The sequence below is a fragment of the Acinonyx jubatus genome, chromosome C2 (assembly GCF_027475565.1).
Source record: "Acinonyx jubatus isolate Ajub_Pintada_27869175 chromosome C2, VMU_Ajub_asm_v1.0, whole genome shotgun sequence".
NCBI lineage: Eukaryota > Metazoa > Chordata > Mammalia > Carnivora > Felidae > Acinonyx > Acinonyx jubatus.
Window position 1 is genome coordinate 86,640,047 of NC_069384.1, and position 23,354 is coordinate 86,663,400.

The following is a 23,354-nucleotide window of genomic DNA, read 5'->3' on the forward strand; positions in this document are numbered from 1 at the left end:
CGAAAAAAAAAAATAAAAGTCATCTTTGGATTACTTGAAGGGAAGCTCAAGAAATATTGAAGATTATAAATTTTCAGCTCCACGATTTTTCTATCATCTTCAGAATTATGTTTTTAGAGTAAGAGTCGAATTTTCCATCATATTTTCCAAATATTCATAATATTGCTTGAAAGTTGTATGTGTTTGGATGTCAAAGGGACTTTATAATCTCTTTAAATGCTGTAAATGTAGTGAATCATAGGTTTTTGGACTGCCATGGGCTTGTCAGCTTAGAACAGAACGCAAGAGGTATTCAAATCTTGCTGATGTCATGGATTTTTGTTTAAATTTTAATTACACATTTGAAGTCCTGATTATACCCTAAGGATTTATGTGCTTATGGAAAGTCAAACTATGAATTACAGTATTACAGGATATTTTCCACTTCATCAGATTAGTTTCACTATTCATTCCACAAATATGTTTTGTAAAATTTTCCAATTTGTAGAAAACTTTGATACTACATTACAAAAGGGTACTTAAATATAGATGAGAAAGATAGATGTGTGTCTTTCCCTTTTGATATTGATGTTAAATAAAAGATGGAATGTTTTTGTTTAAAATCAATCCCTCATTCCACCCCGCCCCCCTCAACACAATAAGTAAATGGCATTCTGAACAAAGTCTTCCTTTAGAGCTGTTATTCATTTTAAGTGTGTGTTAGGAAAAAAGTCTACTCTGTGTATAAAATCTAGCAAAAAATAAGAGAATTGTAAATAGAAAAATAAAACATGTAGAGGAGACAAATATTCTGTGCACATAGTTTTAAAATCCCAATGGGGAACACTTGTCAGAAAGAGAGACTACATACTCGTTAAGTTAAACATAAATTCCCAAAGAGTAACATTGCAATACGTTAATTTGCCACAGTAGATTTACCCACTGAAATCAGTCTACCAGTCTTGGCCAGCAAGTAGGATCTTAATTTTACCATCTAACAGTTGACTTGAAATAGAATAAAGATTTTCACATAAATATCTTAGTGACATAGACTTTCCTGGATTGCAGTGGTGCACCTACTCAACATTCAGTCAATTCACAGGTAATGAAACTCTTTGTAAGTGTTATCTCCTCACACAGTAGCAGGGTCTTAAATGGAAAAGGGCTCTGTTCATTTTCTATTTAAATCACAGGAAGAGATTATAGAATCAGTTGATGAAAACAGCTTATTTTTGGAAATCAGTTAAAAAATCTGAAGTTATGAATAGAAAATAATAAAAGAGAAATAACTGTCTGGGTTTTCTCCCTTCTTTACAGTGATATGGTAGAAATATAAGGAAAATGCTTAACATCCTTTAGTTAGGAAATCTGGTCCCTTCACTTGCTACAGGGCTCAGTTTTGAGTAAGAAAAGAAAGAACATTTTTGGCTGCAGCTTTAGTAAACAATGAATGATGAAAAATATTGCAGAAATGTCTTCAAGAGATCTGACAATTGAGAACACAGACCTTATCGCATTGATATTGTCTACATTCCTCCACAAAGCTTGGCAAATGAATAACTGAGCCCTGTTTTGGCGGAACGAGAGAAGGAAGTACTAGTTCCAGCATCAAAACAAGATAATGAAAACAACCAACCAACACAAAACAGTTATTTCTTCTCCTGAATAATAAAGACATCATGTTTGCATATAGAACAGCTTTTGCATTATTGCTCTACATATAAGAATATATTAAGGAACTCATAACAGACTGCACATTACAAACTTAAGGTTCTTTGGTGAAGAATGAAAGAAAACAGTATTTGAGCTTTAAAGAAAACGATCTCATCCCTTTTGCTTTTATCTATTGATCCGTTGGATCCTCTCACAGAGCAGGGAGAGGTACTGTGTGAGTTTCACCATGGCTACAATCACCACGCCCCCAGCCATCATACATGTTGGCCAGAACAGTGAATGGAACAGCACGTTGGAACTGTAGAGTTTGGTGAGGATGACGCTCTTCTGGTTTCCTTCTGGGTCGGAATAGCAGGAGAAGTGTTGATACTTCCTGAAGTTTTCCATGACAACATTCACCAGGGACATGGATTCTTCAAAATTTTTTCCACACTTAGGTATATAGGAGCACTGTGGAAAATGAGATAAACTGTCACCAGAAGATACTTTCTTTGTGTATTTACGTATGTCTGGTTCTAGGAGGGGATGGGATATTGAGGTCAGCTTAATGAGCTGTGAAATAATCATGATGGTTTTTCTTTTCGTATTCAAACCAGTGCCTCCAGAAACCCTAAGATCTCACACAGTAATGAAGACAATGTTTTTAGGTATCTGACCCAGATGGACCTAAATAGTTCACCCATATATAGTTTGATTATTGATTAGAATTGGATGACTCCGATGGATTCTTTTTACCGTAGCATGGTGAGTTTTAATTATTCCCTACTGAACACACTTTTCCATGGAATCAGAATGTCAATTTCTGTCTTTTGTCTATCCACGGCTGTCCATATAATATCAAAAGCTACCAGTTCTCTCAGGGAAAGTAGTTTATTCTCTTTTTGCTTGACTTACTTTATTCGGCCAAGTCACCTTGGTCACCTTGCTATAGTAGCCAAGGAAATAGCTATACCTCTGGTGAGTTGCTGAAAAAGAATCCTGGAAAGGGTAGAGAAACTGACTAGTTAAAGAGCCGTGATGAATTGTTCATGCTCAGTGAGCATGATAGCATGACAAAGCAACTTTTTCCATAAGCCAGGGAAAAATAAAACAGAACCAAATGAGCTTACTCTTCAAGCAGCGCTCATCTGAAAATTTACACTATATTTCCTTTGAACTTTTCCCCTCTCTTATCTTTACTGTTGTATCTCTTCTACATGTCTCTCCTTTCCTCCTACATACTTATATTCTTGGATTGCTTTCTTTGTGTCTCTTTTTCTTCCCTGCCTTGCCCCAACTCCTCAGTTTTTATTATTTATTGCATATACTTTGGAACACATTTTTTCCTCATTTAAAAAGGAGTCTTCAAGGAGATGAAATCTCTGTGCCCCCTTTCCCTTGGCCTGTCAATGGGCAGTGACAAAACTGATTTTTTAAAAAGTTAGGAAAAAAGTGATTGAAAGAAATCTATTCAAACCCCCTCCTGCCCTCCCACCCCAGCCACCCTTACAGACAAAACTCACAGGGATCTGCACTAGGCCCTAACTCTTTGTTTTTCTAGATCCCAGGGCATTACATTCTTAGAAAATCGACCCCGACTACAAAACATATTTTTCTCTAGCCTGACCACAACACACATCCCAGATGAGCCCCAGTCAGAGCCCCTTGAGAAACCTGCCCCCACTTGCTCCACTGGCCACGAGTTGCCCCTGCCCCACACTCTCCCCAGAGCATAGCTGCAACCCTTTCACATCCTTCAAAACCCCTTAAAAGGCCCAGCCTAACAGAAACGTGGGCTGGCCTCTCTCCTCCCTTGAAGAGTAAATAAACTCTTGTCTTGCTTGTTGCTTCACTCTGTGCAATTCTTTGCCACCTGTGTCACTGGCCACCCTAACAGTGATTTAAGTCACTTTCCAGGGAGATGTGTGAGTCCTTAGCTAACTCTTTCCCCTCTTTATCATAATTGCCTTTCAACAGGAAAAAAAAAATCCCTGCCTTATTGTTATACACATTATCAAATGATTAATTTAACTGATTTTTCTGAATTGAATTGGTTTGTGACAAGATCACTGCTAATCTATATAATGTTTTGGTGTAAATTAGACATCTGTGTCCCCTCTTTGGAACACTATTATTTTTCTGTCAAAAAATTGTCCTAATACACTTATTTTATGAAAAAGCCTCACATATTTTACTGCTATTACCAACTTACAAGTTGTGCTTACAAATATTCACATCTATGACTTTCTATAGTGTGACTGGTATCCCAAAGGTTGTGCAGTGCACAACTCACACAACTGTATGTGGAGACACAAAATGAGGTGGGGTATTGTTGACCTTTAAGGTACATTCTGGAATTCCAGAACAATTTAGACCTGTAGATTTCACAGGAAAAAAATATAAAAGAAATAGAATGGGTTTCGCTAATGGAGTGTGTTTGGATTAGTCTTTTTCCCTTATTTTGTTTACAGTGCTGTAATCATTGGATTCTTTGACTATAAACAGCAGGAAGATTCTTACTTAGTTAAGAATGGAGATGGAGTATGCTGGTATTTATCGTAAACCAGGCTTAAAGTAATGTTCTCATAGCAGGGCTGGTTGACACCTTCCTGTGTAATCAGCTAAGAATAAACGTGAGTACACTCATAAATATGAGTACAGCAGAGAGCTGGCACTAGAACAACATTAAGGGTCTGAAAGTAGCTCCAAAAAAGCAGAATTTCTCAGTGAGTTACAAGTTAGTACAAAATTAGCCTATGACTCCATGAAACAAATTTTCTACCAGTTGGATGCCTTTTGGATCAAAAGAGTTTAAGGCAGGATGGAGATACCTACCTTTGTTATTTTTTTCTTCTTCAAAGCTGCCTCATGTCTTTATAGCTTTAAAAAATGTTTTCTGAAGCAAAGCATTAAAGACATCACAGACAAGCCATTTGTAGCTGAATTTGAACAGAGCCAATTTAGATCATAAATGCATCAGGCTTCTGTATATTTTTGTGCCAAGACAGTTTATAGTAGTAGTTTCAGTGGTTAACAGTACCAAATTATTGAAATGATCTCAGTAAAATTGGCATTCCATTAAAATGGAGTTTTTCTTATGCTCTTGTGAATTGATCTGGCTTAAAAACATTTTTTTTTGAAGAAACATTTGTCAGTCAAATGACAATAATTCTGTCACCAAGTAAGATTCTTTCAAGTAAAATGAGATGTAAAGTATTAAAAAGTTTTTTTAAAATTTATTTTGAGACAGAGAGAGAGAGAGAGAACAAGCAGGGGAGGGGCACAGGGAGAGGGAGAGAGAGAATCCCAAGCAGACTCCGTGCTGTCAGCACGGAGCCTGATGCAGGGCTTGATCCCATGAACTATGAGACCATGACCTGAGGCAAAATTAAGAGTTAGATGCTTAGCCGACAGAGCCACCCAGGTGTCCTGATATAAAGTACTTTTGAGACTGTCTAGGAAGGATCTAGTACAGGTTTACTATTCCTTATTAAAGTTTAAAACTATCAGGGTCTCATATACGTTTGGAATGGCCAGATAAGGCATGTTCTATATAGATTGGACTGACTCTGCCAGTGTCAATCATTCATTTACTTTTATTATTGATGAATCCTTCTTTTGTCATGACCAATGCATGCGGTAGCATAATGAGCTCAAGCTGTGTTCAGGAGATCTGGTTACTGTGTTTCTATAGGCAATTTACTTGGCTCCTCAGAATCAACTTCTTTATCTGTACAAAGGGGTTAACAGAGCCTTCCGGGCAGGCTTTGTGTGAAGAGCAAATGATGAATATGCCTAAAGCCTCAATACATTTTCATTTATGTACTTTCTTATTGGAATATCACATTGTCCACATGATCTTCTAAAGTCTTCAACCAAGTGCTGCATACTAAACTACGAAACTTCTAAGGAGGGCAAAATTATTAGTTATGTGGTTTTCACAGGGGGAGTGCCGTTCAATGGCTTTTATGTTATGGTCCTTGCTTTTGTGTCCCAGGAGAGTTGACATTATGCTGAATCCTACACTAGGATTCTAGGTTTCTGTCTCTATGGCTCAACCTTAGCCATGTGTACATTCCTGAGGCTGGTGTGAATTTGGGGTGAAGGTTTAATGATCTTATGATTTTATCGCATGCTTGGAGGATCATTTTCTGTGTTTGGTTTAAAATACACAGAATGCATTTCAGCAAATGGAAACTTTACTAAGTGATCTATGTTTATTTGGAAAATATAATGTGGATTGAAAAGATAAAAATCCCAGCATTTTAGATCATTTCTTTTTTTAGTGGGAGGGGTGGGTTAAGAAAGATTTAACTTTTAGACTCTGCATGATATATATGATAAAGGAACATATGGGTTATAATTTTATACACACAACACACTTAAGTACTAATAAAAATATGGTAATTTTTTTACCATGGCCTTGAGTTATTCTTTCTTTGTGTTTTAACATATGAATATATAAACCTTTCAAGCCTCTGAGATGCTCATTCAGTGGAAGACATAGTCTCACATACCTGTTCTCAATCCTGAGTTTTGTTAACAAACCTTATTGCTTTCCCAAATCCCTTAAATTCTCTTTGGTATTGAAAACCATCAAGCTGGCTCAGGGGTATGGCCTTTCCTCTCTTAGCTGAAGAAACCTGGGTCCTGACAACTTGTCTTGTGGCCCTTACATGGCAATGAAGACCCAGCATTGCATATTTTCTACAATTCTTTGAAAAGTGGCTGAAAATTCGCTTTTATTAACCTCACTTCCAGAATCTTTGATATCACTGGAGTTATTTTTATTCTGATGATGGACAGAAATTTTGAGGAACTATCTGTTGGGCTTTGCTTAGACATGCTTTGCTAAGCATGTATAAAGTAAATAGTGACAGGCCTTCACCCTAAACATAAAAGGTGTGGGGAGAAGTGGGGGGCAGTGGGAAGGGGATGGTTTGGCTGAGTAACCTCACTGGCCGGCCTCTCTTTTTTATATTGGTAGGAAAGGGGCTATCAATTCTCTGTATCGCCTCAAGGGAAGGGTTTGTTCTTCATTTGTTCTTTTAGAAAAAGAGAAGAGTTTTATTTCAGAGAGGGGTTAGAAGTTTAATGAAATCCAATCAATGTTGAATGTCTCTAATGTGCCTGATGGCATGCTAGACACAGGCATCAAAAACATAAATAATAGGGGCACCTTGGTGGCTCAGTTGAGCATCCAACTTTGGCTCAGGTTATGATCTCACGATTCATAACTTTGAACCCTGCATTGCTCTCTGTGCAGATAGCTCAGAGCCTGGAGCCTAGCCTGCTTCAGATTCTGTGTCTCCCTTTCTCTGCCCTGCCCCTGCCCCCCATCCTCTCCTTCCTGCTTGTTTTCTCTCTCTCTCAAAAATAAGTAAACATTAAAAAAAACATAAATAATACAAGGCAGATCATTAGAAAGAAACAGGAAGAGATTATAAAGCAAGGATGGGGTGATAACAGTGGGACCAGGAATGAAGCTAATGAGGTTTTCAGTAAAGATATATCCTCCGTAGGGGGGACCACGAATTTGCTCTCAGAACTTGTTAGTAGCCAGGGCATCCTAAGCCCACCATGGCCATGAGATAAAAACATAAAGATTGCTCATGTGAAACATAGATATTCTTGGTTCTAGAGTCAGATGGAATTGTTTCTCGTGTCCTCAAACAACGAATGTCCTGCATGTGGTGATGAAGCTGGTTCACTGTGCGACATGCCAGGGTTTGTGTTCTGTGCTGGAGAAGAAGAAAGGATCCGCATGTTGAGAGAATATAGAGATCACCTGCTGGAAGCCCTGGGTTACTCCAGTCCACAAGTGTATTTTAAACTTTTGAGTTTTTTGGATACAAGTGATGGACAAAAGAGATGAGAGAGAGAGTCAGTCGGGATGTTGTTTTCTTTCCCTTTTGAGACTTCTTGTTCCTTATCATGGCTTCTAAAAAAAAGTGAATCCCCAAAAATCCCACAAAATCTACTGTCTGCTTGATCTTGGCAAGCGGGACTGTTTGAATTGTTTGGAAGAGGAAAGGGAAACAGCATTCACACTCTGCTATGCGCTAATGTTCCTTTCAGTATCGAGACACAGGTCCCTCCGGAGAGAAGTGTTTCTTTCTTGTGTTTCCCAGAGCTGCCACGCTGTTACGGCATTTCTGCCTGATTTGAAGTAGAGAAGAAGCTAAAAGGACCCAGGAAGTCTACTAACTAAATACAAGCCATCTGAAGTCTTGAGATTAGTCAATACCCGAGATGGCTAAACCACAGAGGCATCCCCCTTCCCAGTTCACAGTGTATCCAGTTAGGATTAGAGTAAGTCAGACACATCCTCTGACCTTGCCCTTTGACATGATCTTCTTTCTCAGCAGTTGGAAAGGAATAGATTATGTCTCCATGCTTTTCTTCTTGATGCTTAGTTCAGGCTCCTTTTGGGCACATTCTTTCATTTCTGCACAAAGGTGCCCTGGGATGTCCTAGAATTCAGTTTTGGCAAGAAGTGACTAAACTTTGTCAATCATAAAAGCATTACTGAATCTCTGGTCCATAGGTAGCTTCAGCAAAAGTCTCATAGATATCCTTCAATTTAAAGTGCTAATTATGGGGATTTCATACGTCACATTTCCAGGCATGTCTTCTGCCCCCTTTCAGGGTTCACTTCTATCTGTTTAGTATCTATTCTTGGAAACTGGTGATGAATACACAACCCTGACCTTCCCCATGGATCACAGATAATTCTATTCTGTGTGCGATGGCCTTTTGATTCTAAGCAGCTCTTGGGATATGATGGAATGGCATGGATTCTCACCTGTGCACTAAAACGTATTATCAGAGGATAAATATTTCATAGAATTAGATTTTTTCATCCTCTCAAGGGGATGCTCTCATGTTTTCCTCTTTAACAGTAGGATGAGACGAAGAGACTTCGAGTTTTATTCAGACTTAATTAGCGAATGTGTGACTTTAGGAAAATTATTTCATTTTCTGAGCTCAGTTCCATTACTGAAAAAAGTGGAGGTAATAGTGGTACCTAAAATGTGGGGTTTCTGCTGTAATTAAATAAGTGAGTTCAGGGGCGCCTGGGTGGCTCAGTTGGTTAAGCGTCTGACTTTGGCTCAGGTCATGATCTCAGGTCATGATCTCACGGTCCGTGAGTTGGAGCCCTGCGTCGGGAGCCTGGAGCCTGTTTCAGATTCTGTGTCTCCCTCTCTCTCTGGCCCTCCCCCGTTCATGCTCTGTCTCTCTCTGTCTCAAAAATAAAATAAACATAAAAAAAAATAAGTGAGTTCATGTAAAATATTTAATATGATACAGTGCCTGGAACATTGTAAACTCTTGATAAAATTTGACTGTTGTTTTAGGAGTATGGTTTTAGTCAGGATTAAATGAGATGATTTTTGTAAAGTTCTTAGCATAGTGCTGGGGACACTATATATGGCAGACATTTGACAAATATCGGATTCTTTTCTTTCCTGTCTAGATTTTCAACTTCACTCGTGTTTCTTCCCTTTTACCCTTACCCTACCAATACAATGTAGAGGACTTCAGTGCTTCCAAACTTTGCTTAGGATTTTGGGATCTTATAGCATCTAAATTCAAAGCAACATAAAGTCTTGTTCTGCCACTGTCTGGAGACATTTTTAGTTGTCACAATTGGAGAGGGGAGGATGCTAGACATCTAGGGGGCATCTAGATAAGAGACCAGGTATCTTACATTGAACAGGACAGAAGCCACCCTCACAGAACAACAAAGAATTATCCCCTGCGCCCCCACATCCCCAAATATCGATAGTGCTGAGGTTGAGAAATCCTTGTCTAGATACGTATATTCTCTACATTTTGTAAACCCCAAAGGCTTCAAAATGGGTGACAAAGTGAGGGACAACGGTGAGTTTGGAGTTGCAAATAATTGATTAGTTCATAGAACTTTTTACATCAATAATAGCTGTCTTCCCTATGACAATTGTACATAAAATATAATATAATATGGTACTATCCCACATAACCAAAGAATGGATGTGATATTGCGATTTATAATAAGACATAAATATTTGTTCTTTGTTCCTGTTTCTGGAACAGAGCTCCTAAAACCCTTGGAATTTCCTAAGTGATAAGAGCTATAAAGGCGTCTTTTGTTAGATTAATAAGGTGACTTTGGGACCACACTTATGGATTGGGGCTGGCTGCCAGGAGAACCACCTATGTGATTAGAGTATTAGAATGTTCAGTCTTACCCCCCTGACCTCCTGGGAGAAGGGCTGGAGAGTGAATCAACTGCCAATGGCTGATGGATTAATTAATCATGCCTAGATAATGAAGCCTCCATAAAAACCCAAAGGACAGGGTTAGGAGAGCTTTCAGGTTGGTGAACACATGGAGATTTGGGGAGAATGGCATGCTTGGAGCAGCTCTGTGCCCTTCCCCATACTTTGCCCTATATGTCTCTTGCATCTGGATGTTCTTGAGTTCTATAATTTTAAAACAACCTGGGAATCGAATAAGCAAAATGTGTCTCTGCATCTGTGAGCTACTCTAGCAAATTAATTGAACTTAAGGAAGGGGTTGCTGGAATCTCTGACAACCTGGGCTTGTGACTGGCATCTGAACTCGAGGTGAGGGCAGTCTTTTGGAACAGGCTCTTAATGTAAGGAATCTAATGCTATCTCTGGATAGATAGTGGCAGATTTGAGTTGAATTGTAGGACACTCAGCTGGTTTTGGAGGATTACTTGATGGTGTGGGAAACACCATCTCTTCCCGCCCCAGACACATTGGCATTGAGTTCAGAACCCCTTTAATGGATACGTTTTCTTGCTTTATACCAAATTTCATTTTAAATCCACTCTCAAACTACAGAGTCATGTTTTGAGAATCCCTGGTGGGCAGAATAGGTTTTAAACTTCCAAAGGAGATCAGCATTGAGGAATTTAACAACCATAGTGAATTAATCGTCAGCCACTGTTTGTGATTCCTCTGACGGCCTTGCGGCCTTGAGAGGCAGGGGCCCTTGAGCCCACTTGCAGCAAACAGGAACAGTCAGCCAATTGCTCTACAAGAGCATGCCAGCTTATCAGCTTAAGCAGCTCCAACTGTAATATTGACAAGAGGCTGGGCACTGGGTTTAAAGGCTTAAAAAAAAAAAGAATATTGAAAATTTAAAAATAAAATTCTTTTGGATATTTTCTACAAAGATACAGACAGCCTGACTGATATCCTTTTGCCTCCTGTTTTCTCAGATCAAACATGGTCAGTGGTGCCTTATGTATCTCAATAAAACGATGCCCATTTCTTGGCAACTCTGGGGCAGACTGTAAGCTTGTGGGAGGGTAATAGGAAGGAGAGCTCCACATAGAGAATATTTTTATGTTTTCTATAGGAAATCCTGAATACTTCCCATGTTGCATGAAGATTGTGGTTTAATGACCTTCTGATGTGGAGGTAACTGTATTTTCAATATATATACTTGTTTTTTTTCTAAATGTTTATTAATTTTTGAGAGAGAGACAGAGACAGAGACAGAGACAGAGACAGAGACAGAGTGCGAGCAGGGGAGAGGCAGAAAGAGAGGGAGACATAGAATCTGAAGCAGGCTCCAGGCTCTGAGTTGTCAGCAGAGAGCCCTACGCGGGGTTTGAACTCACAAATTGCAACATCATGACCTGAGTCAAAGTCGGATGCTTAATTGATTGACTTAACTCAGGTGCCCCCCAAATATGCTTCTGATTAAAGGCAGAGGACAGCTGTCCAGAGTGTGAAGAGCTGTGGGGCCAGAAGGGTGAGCCACCTTTGGTGCCACCTTTCCCTTGGGAGTATGTGCTGATTCTAGAAGGGGACTGAAAGCCTAGAAAGCCGAACAGAATTTTTGACAGCCTTGCAGAGGTAGGGGCAGGAACCATCATTGAAGATCTATCAGGTAGGGGCCCCAACGACCCCCCCCCCCCATTCACTGTATTGGGACCTTGAAGGGACTGCATTCTAGGAATAATGGCAACCTGAAGTATATCTCCAAAAGACTTCAATTCAGACTTGTATATCTCAGTTTATGAAGTCAGAATGACATGATCACGTATGGCTCATACATTCAGGAACCTGGCAGAAACAAATAGAAATACTATTTGGAAAAGATGACATCATGACATCATCCCAGGCTTAAAATTATTTTTATAAATAATTTTGCAAATGTGACACCTGATAAGAAATAACCAGATATTACAAGACAAACATGAAAACATACAAGAGAAGAAAAGAAAATAACACATTAGTGTCTCTGGATATTGAAGTCATCAAGATAAACTTTAAAATAACTATAATTTTACTTTTAATGTTGAAGGATTTAAAAGACAAGCATGAGATATTTCATAAAACTAGAAATGATAAAACAGACTCAAATGGATAGTCCCAAAATGAAAAATACAATACGAGAAACTAAGAACCCAATGGGTAGGTTTAACAGTAGGTTTGTCAAAGCTGAGGAATGAATTACAAATTAGAAGATAGGTCAGTATTGGGGATGAAGCACTGAGAGATTAAACAGAGGATAGCTACAAAAAAGAGAGATATGGCCAATATGAGTGCCAAAAGGAGAAACAGGAGCGAATCAAAGTAGAGAATATTTGATGAAATACTGACTGAGAACTTTCTGAAATTGAGGAAAAACATCAAGGAACAGCAAAAGAAGCCCTGGGAAGCAGTAAGCAGGCTAAATAAAAATAAATGCACTCTCTGCCACTTAAGAGTTAAACTATAGAAAACCAAATAAAATGACCTGTAAAATAAACCAAGATTAGCTTCAAAGAAGCAGCAATTAGACTGAGAGTTGATTTCTAAATAGTAATAAAGCTTACCAGAAGACAATGGAATGTTTCTGATGTGCAGAAACAAAATAACAGCCAAGTTCAGATTTTAGGCTCAGTGAATGTATCCTTCAAGAATAAAAATGAAATAAAAATATTTTCAAACAAATGAAAGCTGAGATAATTTGTTAGAGCAGATACTGCACTAAGCAAATACTAAAGAGTATTCTTTATGTAGTAGAAAAATGGTCCTAGATGGAAAAACAGAGATAAAGGAAGGAATGAATGATAATAAAAATAGAGAATCATGAGGACACATCTAAATGAATATCTACCACCTACAAAAACAATAATAATGTCTGCATGAATTTAAAGTGTATATATAGAAGGGGCGCCTGGGTGGCTCTGTCAGTTGAGCGTCTGACTTCGGCTCAGGTCATGATCTCGTGGTCTGTGAGTTCGAGCCCCATGTCGGGCTCTGTGCTGACAGCGCAGAGCCTGGAGCCTGTTTTGGATTCTGTGTCTCCCTCTCTCTCTGCTCCTCCCCTGCTTGTGCTGTCTCTCTCGCTCTCAAAAATAAACATTAAGAAAAAAAAGTATATATAGAATAAAATAATAATATATACCTTGGGAAGATAGTAAGTAGGAGTTAAGATGTTTTAATGTCCTTAGTCAAGATCACAAGTTGTAATCTGTAGGCCAAATCCTAAAAGAATACTAATACAAAAGATAACATCCAAGAAAAAAAGGGGGGAATGGGATTATAAAATAATCCAGTGAGGAAAATGTGGTCTTTTCATAAATTGACTTGGTCAAATGGCTATCCACATGAGAAAAAAAGAGAAACCCAGAAACCAGGCTGGAGGGAAGGTGGGTGGGGGATGGTTCTAAATGGGTGATAAGCATTAAGGAGGGCATTTGTGATGAGTACTTGGTGTTACATGTAAGTGATGAATCACTAAATTCTACTCCTGAAACCAATACTATACTCTATGCTAACCAACTTGAATTTAAATAAAGTCTTGGGAAGCCAGGGGGTGAGGGTGTGTGGGGAGTGGCGGGTGTGGTGGTGGGAGGTGGTGGCTGGAGGGTGGGGGTGTGTGTGGGGTGGGGGCAGTGGAAAGAAACCACTTTCATAAAAATCAATTCCAGGCAGATCGTATTCTAAATGTGAAAGGAGAAATAATGACATTTCTCAAAGATAATTTAGGAGAGTGAGTTCATGAACTCAGGATAGGTAAAGACTCTTAAACAGGACAAAAAAATACCAGAAAAACAAAACAAACCAACCCCCCCCCCCCGCAAAACCCAAACACCAAAACAACAACTACCACAACAGCAAAAACAGACTGACAAAAAAATTTGTCTATTCTGAAATTAGAAAGCTCTTTCATTCAAATACATCATGAAGAAATTGAAAAGGCCACAGAATGAGAGAAGTTATTTACAATGCATGTAACCAACAGAGGTTCATATCTAGTTATAGAGAATTCCTACAATGAATATGAAGAAGAAATAATCTGATAGAAAAATGGACAAGGGACTTCAACAGACATTGTACAAAAGAGAACATCCAAATGGCCAATAAATAAATGAAAAGGAATGCGACAATATTAGTCATCAGAATCCCAAAGAAATATCAGTACATTAGCTAAAGTTAAAATTGCAGATGATAGCGATGTCAGTAAGGATTTGAAACAATAAAAACTCTCATATCTTTAGAGTTGGTGGGAGTGTAGCTGGGCAGGCACTTTGGAAAACCATTTGATATTATCTACTAAAATTTCAGATGTGTGTACCCTCTGATCTAGATATTTCATTCCCAGGTTTATATCTGACAGAAAGGTGCATGCTTGTGACCAAGAGACATATACAGGAATATTCATGGTAGAATTATTTGTAATAGCCCCAAACTGTACAGGACTCAAAATGTCCATCAACAGTAGAATGGATAAATAAAGTGGCATGGTCATACAGTGGGATATGATACCGTAATGGAAATGAATGAACCTTCACCAAGTGGAATGGCTCTAACAAACCTAAGTATTATGTGAAAGAAGTCAGACACAAAGGGAAATATTCTGTATAATTCCATTTATATCAGGTTTAAAAACCAGGCAAAACTAAAAGATAATGTTTCAGGATATAGGCTTAGGTGCTGACACTACAAAGAAAAATTTAAAAAAGTAATTACCGTATTGTCAGGATGGTTGTTATCTTTGGCAAGAGACAGCCTATTATTGAGAGGGTGCGTGAGGGGTATTTTTGCGGTGCAGGAAATGTTTTATTTCTTTACCCTCGTGGTGGTCTCTGTGATAAATACTTGAGCTGCACTCTTTGATTTCTTGCATGTTTCTGTATGTTATAATCCATGGTTAAAAACAAGGTAATGGGGCAAATAAACCAAACAATGACCTAGTATCATGCTGACAACAGACAGATACTGGTCCTAAATTTTTAACTGAGACTTTCTATGGTAGGTTCACTCCCTGTTTATAGCCTAAATAATGAATTCACAGGGCTGTAGTGATAAAATGTCAAAATGAGGAAAGGGAAATTTGTCCTACTTTTTGATGCCTCTTCAACTTTGGCCAATTTCCAGTTCCACAGAGATCTGAGAGTTTTATAGGCATTTGCCATTACAGGTCAGTTTTGATTTAAAGATCTGACTTGAGGGAAGATCTTGAAAAACAAACACTTGTGCAAGAGCCAAGCTTTATGTATTTGTAGAACAGGGTTAGGATTGGTATTACTTGTAGCTGCCACAAACGAAAGGAAATCAGAGCAGACGTTTTCAAACGATGGTCTCTGAAATATTCATTATGTTCAGTCCTCAGAGATATCTGCAAGGATTTTTTCAAGTTATTGTGGCCAAAATGCAAGGTGGATTTTCTTACTTTGTGTCCATATAACACAAAACAGGTCCTATGTTCTAGTGTCTAATTTCCAAACTACTGCATTTTTTTTTCAATACATATAACCTGTATCATTTAGGTGCTGATAATTGTGATGGAAATAAGTTTTTACAGAAACAGTACGGTTCATGAGGCTTGTATTCTAGTAATGAGAGCCAGTTATCCTACTGGAGAGTGACATCAGGTGGTCTTGGCATATCTAAATTGCTACCATAAATCCTATACTCAATATATTTAACTTAACATTGATAATAGCAGGTTGGTCCTGCTGACACGTTACTCATCATCTCAGACCTTAGAAATGCAAGTGTTCTGTACAGCTTTCACACAATACACTTTTGTTGTCCATCTACCTTGTGGAGTTGAATATATCGGCGCTAGAAAATTCAGCCTCTCTGAACTTAGTGCATATGAGGAGAGAAACACAGACACACACACCGTGACCATGGATTGAAGGTCTCCCCTGTGCCAAGCACCATGGTCTGCTCCACACTTTACATACACAGCTCTGATTCTCCAAATGACTTTGCAAGACGGTCATTGTTATGTTTCTCCTTTTAGAGAAAAGGAAGCTGAAGCTCTGAGGGATTAAGTTATGTCCCTGTGGCAAGCAAAAGGCAGTTTTACCCTAGTGCTCTCAGGTATATGATGAATACCTCTTTTTTGTTTTTTTGTTTTTGTTTTGGCTTGTACCACTTGGACTAAGCTGCATGTTTGCTTTGAACGACCTAGTCTATTTGTGTAGAAATGATAGAATGTTTACTCTCCTAGATGAAAGTAAAGGGTAAATCCACACTACCACAAAATGGCGGAATGATCTGTCCACAACATGCACAGAAAATAAATGTCTCCCAGGCAAGAATCACATAGTTCTGTGAATGGATGAGGCAGGGCCCGCTTTCCAGTGGTATTTTCCTTTGAAATGCCGGCATGGGAGGACTTCAGAGGGCCGAGTGCAGGAGCTCTGTGGGGGTGACCGAAATGCAGTGTGTGTGTGTGTGTGTGTGTGTGTGCCAAGCTCCTACCTTCTGATTGATTTTCATGGTCTCTTCGGTGTGGTAGAGAAGGAGCTTTTCACCAGAAGAAGTCAGGTTAACGTACACCTGGAGGCAGGGGTACTGAGAGAGTTTCCAGCAGTCTGGACCACAGCTGAAGGAGCAGTTAAATGTTTCTGTGATGGACGCATTCACCAAGGTGCATTGAGACTCCTCAGTCCACACGCTACAGAGAGAGGGGAGAATAAACACAGGCCCAGACACTAAGGGCGGGGAAGGCATAATCAGAGGGGATCATCTGTTAGCTCCTTAACCTGAAGAATCCAAATCTATCGTACAATCTATTTGTTAGAGTTTATGCCTTTGAATTGAGCAGCTTTAGGCAAAGTACAATATAAAGATGGATAAACTGCCTGGCACCTGAAAACTTCCAGTGACTTCTATCAGATGTACTATAATATCCAATGCTTGATTTAAGTTAGATTTTTACTTTTTTTTATCAAATTCGCTGGTAAGCATAAGGCATCTTTTATATCACACCTGTAATCACCCTGCATTCCTATCTTGTCAGCCGTCACACCCCAGTCCTCACCTCTGCGGTGTCTGCCTAGTTTGTAGGTAGCAGAGGTGTAAGAGAGAAGCGGAGGGAAGATGGCAGAGGGGTGGGCGGACTTGACATCTAACTTGATAGATACGAGGTCAGTGATACATTTCTTTGTATGGTCTTTCTAATAAGGGAGAAAAGATAACTCCACCCTTTCATTGTACCAAAACCGATCACTTGTAGCATCTGTCTTCACCCTAACTGGTGTTTTGTATACATTTCCAAAACTTTATAGGTTGGGTATTGAATTTTTTTAAGGTGAGTTTACTGAGAGTCAGAGAAATCAGGAAACATTCAAGGGCACACAGCTAGTAAAGCGATGGAAATGGCGATTCTACCCAGTCCGGCATTTCTCTAAGGCCCAGGCTTATCCCGTGGTACTGCGCTGACACCCTTTGAACACAGTGGAAGAGAGGCCCTTCCATGGAGATAATGGGTTCATGTCAGTGTCCTGGGAACCTCTATTAGAAAGATCAAAAAAGAAAAAGTAAACAAACCTCCAGCTGCCCATTGGCCAGTTTTCCTTCTAAAATACATGTAATTTTATGATCAAGGGTAACATTTGTGATTAAAAAGAGACACACAAGCAATCAAAGTTTTGCCTCTGGGTATAAGCTGATTACCATTGTGATAGGAAAGCAGCACATTTTCTTCACAGATGAATACCCTTTCCTTTTGCTGGACATGTGTTGACTTCCCTTTTCATGTCCAGCTTTATGCCGGAGGCAGGTTACTGGCCCTGACCCCCTCTGGCATGGCAAATTGTATTTTCCTAGGATATGGATGGTCAGATTTTGCTTATACAAAGGGGGAAAAAAGTCTTAGATGGTTGTAAGCACAGATGTGAAGATCTGAAAGCGGTTTTGGAAACAGTGAACACTCAGGCCTGAGGCATCAGCGCTTTCATTGAGAAGGAGCACAGCTGAAGGCATCAGAGACACAGAGCAGAGCAGCCACAAATGGGAAAGATGATGCCTTAATTTTAGCAAATTACTGTCTTTCAGCTAGATTTTGCTTCTAAAATGAAAGTATTAATTTAGGTGGATAAATGAATGCCACAAAATGGTTTGATTCTCTTTCAGATCAAAATCTCAATTTTTCATTTGAAAGGGCCTCATTCCTTTGAGCCAAACCACTGTGAGACTTTCCCCATTAGTTACAGCAATGCTGGTCTCCCCTGTGCTCAAAGTGTCCAATGTATGGACAACAGTTACCTAGAGAGGCTGTGGGGATTTATCATGTGGCTTACTCAGGGGGAATACACTTGCTGTCTCAGTATTTAATTGCCTCCCTATCTATTCAGTAAACCTAGGGCAAATATTAAAATGAAAGGAGTTCAAAATCTGCTACTGTTAAAAGTTGATGCATAGCAGTATTTCTCAGCCTTGACAGCACGTTAGGATTGCCTGGGGGAACTTTGAAAGATGTTGGTGACTGGGTCCTACTATATGCCATTAAATCTGACCTTCTGGGAGGATGGGGGAGGGGTGACTGAGCATCAGTATTTTTTAAAGTTTCTCAGGAAGTTTAAATGTGCAGTTGAGAACCACTGACATGTGGGGTGATGAAGAGGGGTGTGGGCTGGAAAAGAATGATGGTGGAGAACAGAGGTGTGAAGAGGCAAGAATAGGGACTCTGGGATTAGTGGGATGGGGGTTTGAATCTTACCTCTGCCATATGCTAGAGTTGTGTGATATCAGGCAAATTAGATTTATCTTGAGCCTCAGTTTTGCCATTCTTATAAGGAGCATATTCGTATCATACTGCCTTTATAACATATGTGTGAGCGTTAAGCAAGTCATGTATGGGAAGGGAAGTTCCTGCATATAGTAGGTAGTACTATTTTTATCATTATTATTCGGTAGCATTATTAAAAATATTACATGCCAGTCACTGCTAATATTTATTATTGGGAAAGGAGGTGAGGAAGAGGACTTTAGGGTTGATAAGCTATGGGAGAGGAAGGAGAAGGAGAAGACGAACGACCGTGTCCCAACCACCCAATGGCATTACCTCTGCATGTATGAGCGCAGGAGTGTGATTCCCAGCAGAAAGTACATCATGATGGAGCAGACCATCATGGCCAGTCCCAGGAGAATGGCCCGGTCCTCTCCTGCTTTCAGTGCTGTGACAGTTTTCCTTTTGTCCAGGAGGTCGTGGTCCCTGATTTTTTGGTAAATATTTCTGAGGTTGAAAATAATACAGTCTTACATGAAGTTCACAGTTAATCAGCACACTCCTAGAGAGTGGGTAAGTTTCTGCCCATGCTTTCCTTCCTTTTCAGAGGAGCCCTCTAAACCTACCTGAATGCAATTGGATCCCACCATGTGACAACTATCTCCCAACACACACATGCACCAACCTTGAGCAGAAACAAGTCCCCCTTCTTTTCTTGGGGCCCATGTCTGGTTGTAAGCACCTTTTTCCTCCTCTTAAATCTGAAGAAAGAAAGAACTTCCTTCAACTCTTAAAAGAATGCTTTTGGATTTGCCATTTAACCTCCAGCTGATCGTTATTGATCGTTTTATACTCTCTGAATACCTAATGGAGCATTAATTCAAATAAATGGCAGTATACCTCAGAAATCTATCAACTTAATACCTTATTTCCCTTCAGTAGTAATAGACAAAAATTATTTTGGTTAACATTTTTCTCAAGTTTAGGGTAGCTTAGGGCGCTGTTGGCTTGAGATTTATAAGCAGTATGAAAATGTGGAGTAGTGACCCAGTCTTTTTTCTCATAGATGTAAACACTTGAGTGAGATTTGAAAAATGTCAGTCAAGGGCCAGACTGCATAACTTTGACTACTTTTATTAGTATTTTTAAAAAATTTTTACAGCAGAAACATAGAGTAAGACGGGACATGGGACTGGACCAAACTGGCTCCTGTGTTCAAAATCTGATTTCCCTGCTGACTACCTGTGTGATCAATGCAAGTTCCTCATCCTTTCTGATTCCCAGTTTCCTGCATAGTGGGAATAATGTTTAACTGCATTGTAATGTTTAAATGAAATGACATAAGTAAATCATCCAAGACAATGACTGACGTGAAGCATTTAACAAGTGCTCCCACTGGAAAATGGAGTGGGAAGCTATAGTTCCATGACAGGTGCATCAAAGTATCCTAAAATTGCTACAATCTTCCAAGGAATTTCTAAAGGACAGAATGGCAGGGAAATGAATAATGTAGAAAGCTTATGAGCAGAAGACTGGATTTGAAAGAAGATCTGGAAGAGAAGACAAAAAAGAAGAAATTGCTGGGGTGCTGGATGCTTGGAGAGATATGTGAAAAGTGTAGGATTTGGTAAAGCAGGTGACTGGGGAAGGAGCAGCTCAGGACTTCCTTTAGTTTCTATTCTGAGAAGCAAGTTTTGGATTGCAGGGGTCCAGGAGTAGGGGTATTGTTGTTGGCCTTTAGGGTCTTTCAAATAGAAAGCTGAAAATGGAGACAGAAACTCTTAGAGCTTTTTTTTTTTTTTTTTTTTTTTTTTTTAGCTTCAGGCAAAAAAGCCAATATACACAAGAATAACTTCAGATTTTCCTTAAAAATTTTTATCACTAGTCATTCTTGTTGCTTGGAAAAGAAACCAAAGTGAAACCAAAGTGAAATCCAGAATGGAACTTTGCAGGGCAAGGAAGAGATGCCTGTTACTTGTACAATTGTGTATACATTCAGGGCTTCTATTTAGGTTTGTGCTCCAGGATGGCCTTACTGATATTGATGCCTGGCATACTTTTTGGTTGGCTAGTTCATTCTGGACTGGTTGTTAGATATTTTGATTCTCTGTGGAAGTGTGAAAACGTGTATTAGCTTAATATATTTCCAGAAGGTTTTAGGGTAGAGTATTTATTAATTTAGTTATTGGAGTATGAAATTAACCAATTAGCTTATTATTATTTAAAGTTCTTTTCATGAAGTAGTTTATACAAATCTTAATCTTTCCTTAAAGAGTGGGCCCATTGTAGTAGGAGAATCATAGCTAAATACAAGCCATATTTCTGTGGTCTTGTCCTTCTTGGCTCCCCTCCACCCTCCCTCACTCTGGGCTGCTCATTATCATCATCGCCAGAAGCCCTGAGAGTTCATATCTTTCATTATTCTCCAGTTTCCAAGTCTAGTGCCCCCAGACTAGCTGCTGTGCTTAGACTTCCATAGACTGTCCACCGCCCACCTTCTAAGTTTCTCCATTTGTTTCCTGAGATTTCCTTTGGAAAATATAAGATTTATATAAAAGCTCTTTAAACTTGACTCTTTAAACTTGATTAAAAAAAAATCTTTTCCCATTAGCAGCTAAAGCCAATAGTAAGCAGGAAGAAACTGAGTGGCTTCAAAGACCTGTTATAGGAGCACGTGGGCAGCTCAGTTGGTTAAGCATCTGACTCTTGATTTTGGCTCAGGTCATGATCTCACAGTTTGTGAGTTTGAGCTCCGCATGAGGCTCTGTGGTGCTGGCACCGAAACTGCTTGAGATTCTCTCTCTGCCCCTCCCCTGCTTGTGCTCTCTCTCTCTCTCTCTCAAAATAAATAAATAAACTTAAAAAATAGACCTGTTGTAAAAGTAATGTGATGTTACTAGGCTATTATTTATCAAAATGTATTTAATTCTGATGGCTGCCTTTACAATTTGCATTTCCTGCAGAGGGAAGCCAGCAAAGAGAAAGCAGTAGTCTGACGGTTCCAGAGGATTAGGCTGTCACTCCACATCACTTATGTCAGCCCATATCTGTGAAAGATGCAGTGTAATCAGTCAGTTATGTCACCAGAACAAGAAGCATATAAAAGTGATTCAAATGAGTAATTTAAAAACAAATCACAGTTTGGAAATGGGTGACAAATGATCTTCATATGCTTTGGAATTTCTAAAGATGGAAAATGGTTGGTTTCCACATAGGCCAAAGGTATTTGGGAAATTAGGATATTACTCAGCCAAAAGAAAGTGGATGAGTCGAGTGGGACATACTCATGAAATTTATCAGTAAATTATTATTGAATTCATGGATAAATTAAGGAATGAATAATTTGGAAAAACAAGGAATTCAGTTTAAGTCCACAAATTTATCTCAAGTGCTGGAAGTCTCTATTTCCTGGGGATATGGCCCCTGCCCAAGAAAGGCATGAAAATAAATATCAACAAAGGGTAGTGAATTCAATGATGGAGCAATTCATAGAGTGAGTACAGAAGGGAAGTAAGTTCTCTAGCCTGGAGGGAGCAGGACAGGAAGCAATAGGCGTTAAGGTTAGGGAAGGCTTCCTGGAGGTAATGTCTTAAGCAGAATCTTCAAGATTGAATCAGAGTTAACCAAATAAGACAGGGACTCTAGGGTATTTCAAACAGAAGGAATCACATGAAGGAAGGGATGAAGATTTGGAACTGCAAGGCGACTGTCAAAAACTACAAGCATTTTACTATTACATGAGTGTGGGACAGGGGATACGGGGCAGGTGAGTTTGGAAAGGCACTAGGTCATGAAGTGTTTTGTAAATCCTTCTAAAGAGCTTGGCCTTTATCCTGTAGTTAACGGGAAGCAGTCAAAAAGTGACATAATCAAAATTGAGTTTCAGAATGATTACTTTGGCTACAGTGTGGAGATTAGATTAGAAATAGAACAAAACAAATCAGAAGAACTAGGAAATTGTTACTGTAGTGTTGGCAAAGGGTGATAAGGCCTGGATATAGGATTGAAGTAGGATAGATGGAGAGAAAAGGATGTATGGAGAAATATGTAGAGGTAAAACTTTAGGGTTTGATGATTGATAGAATGTAGAGGATGATGAGGAAGTCAGAGGAAGGATGTAGATTAGATTTAGGCCCAAGTACTTGGCTTGGATCACCGGGGATTGGTAGAACATGTTAAAACTGGGATTCTTCTGTTCTTACTCTTCAGGGTCCCAAAGAAGGGACTTTTGCTGCCCTGGCTAAGAAGGGAGAGGCTGAGGGTGCATCACAGATTCTCCCACAAGCATAGTGTCCTGAGCTCAGGTGAGGAGTGACTAATCTGACTGATGAGATGGACCAGAGCATGACAGTCATGGGCCAGGTCTATCTTTTGGGTGACTTTGAATGTCATTGTTCATGTATGGCACAATTTTTAAAAAATCCTTTTGGACTTGTCTGTGTTCAGGCCTGGGGTGCCTTGACTTTCCTATCTCCAGGTAGTAAGCCCCAGTGGGGGAGGGCAGTATCCATAGCCGAAACCAAGTGGTCAGTTAGGTGGGCTCTTTCATGCCAAGCTGTCTTCAGTGCTATGTTTCTGGCTTCATACCAGGAAAGCTTGTACTTTGGAAATTACTGTGCCAGCACTAACAGAGCTGGTATTTCATCTCCCTTTGGTTCTTTGCATTTATTCTCTATGAATCTACCTGAAAGGGGGCAGAGGAGAAATAAGGGAATGAAGGCCAGTACAGTTCAATGAAGTAC

At 39.4% G+C, this 23,354-nt stretch overlaps 1 protein-coding gene across 2 annotated transcripts in view; it reads right to left on the reverse strand.

Annotated features, from left to right (window-relative positions):
* Positions 1-311: 311 nt before the first annotated feature.
* KCNMB2 (potassium calcium-activated channel subfamily M regulatory beta subunit 2) overlaps positions 312-23,354 on the reverse strand; it is a 235,049-nt gene continuing 212,006 nt past the window's right edge. For both annotated transcript variants that reach the window (XM_015071016.3, XM_053221194.1), the window contains exons 3-5: positions 18,949-19,119; positions 16,362-16,557; positions 312-2,103 (exon numbers count right to left, since the gene is read on the reverse strand). In XM_015071016.3, coding sequence (XP_014926502.2) covers positions 1,819-2,103; positions 16,362-16,557; positions 18,949-19,119 — 652 coding nt within the window. In that variant the 3' untranslated portion in view covers positions 312-1,818. The remainder of the gene's footprint in view (positions 2,104-16,361; positions 16,558-18,948; positions 19,120-23,354) is intronic.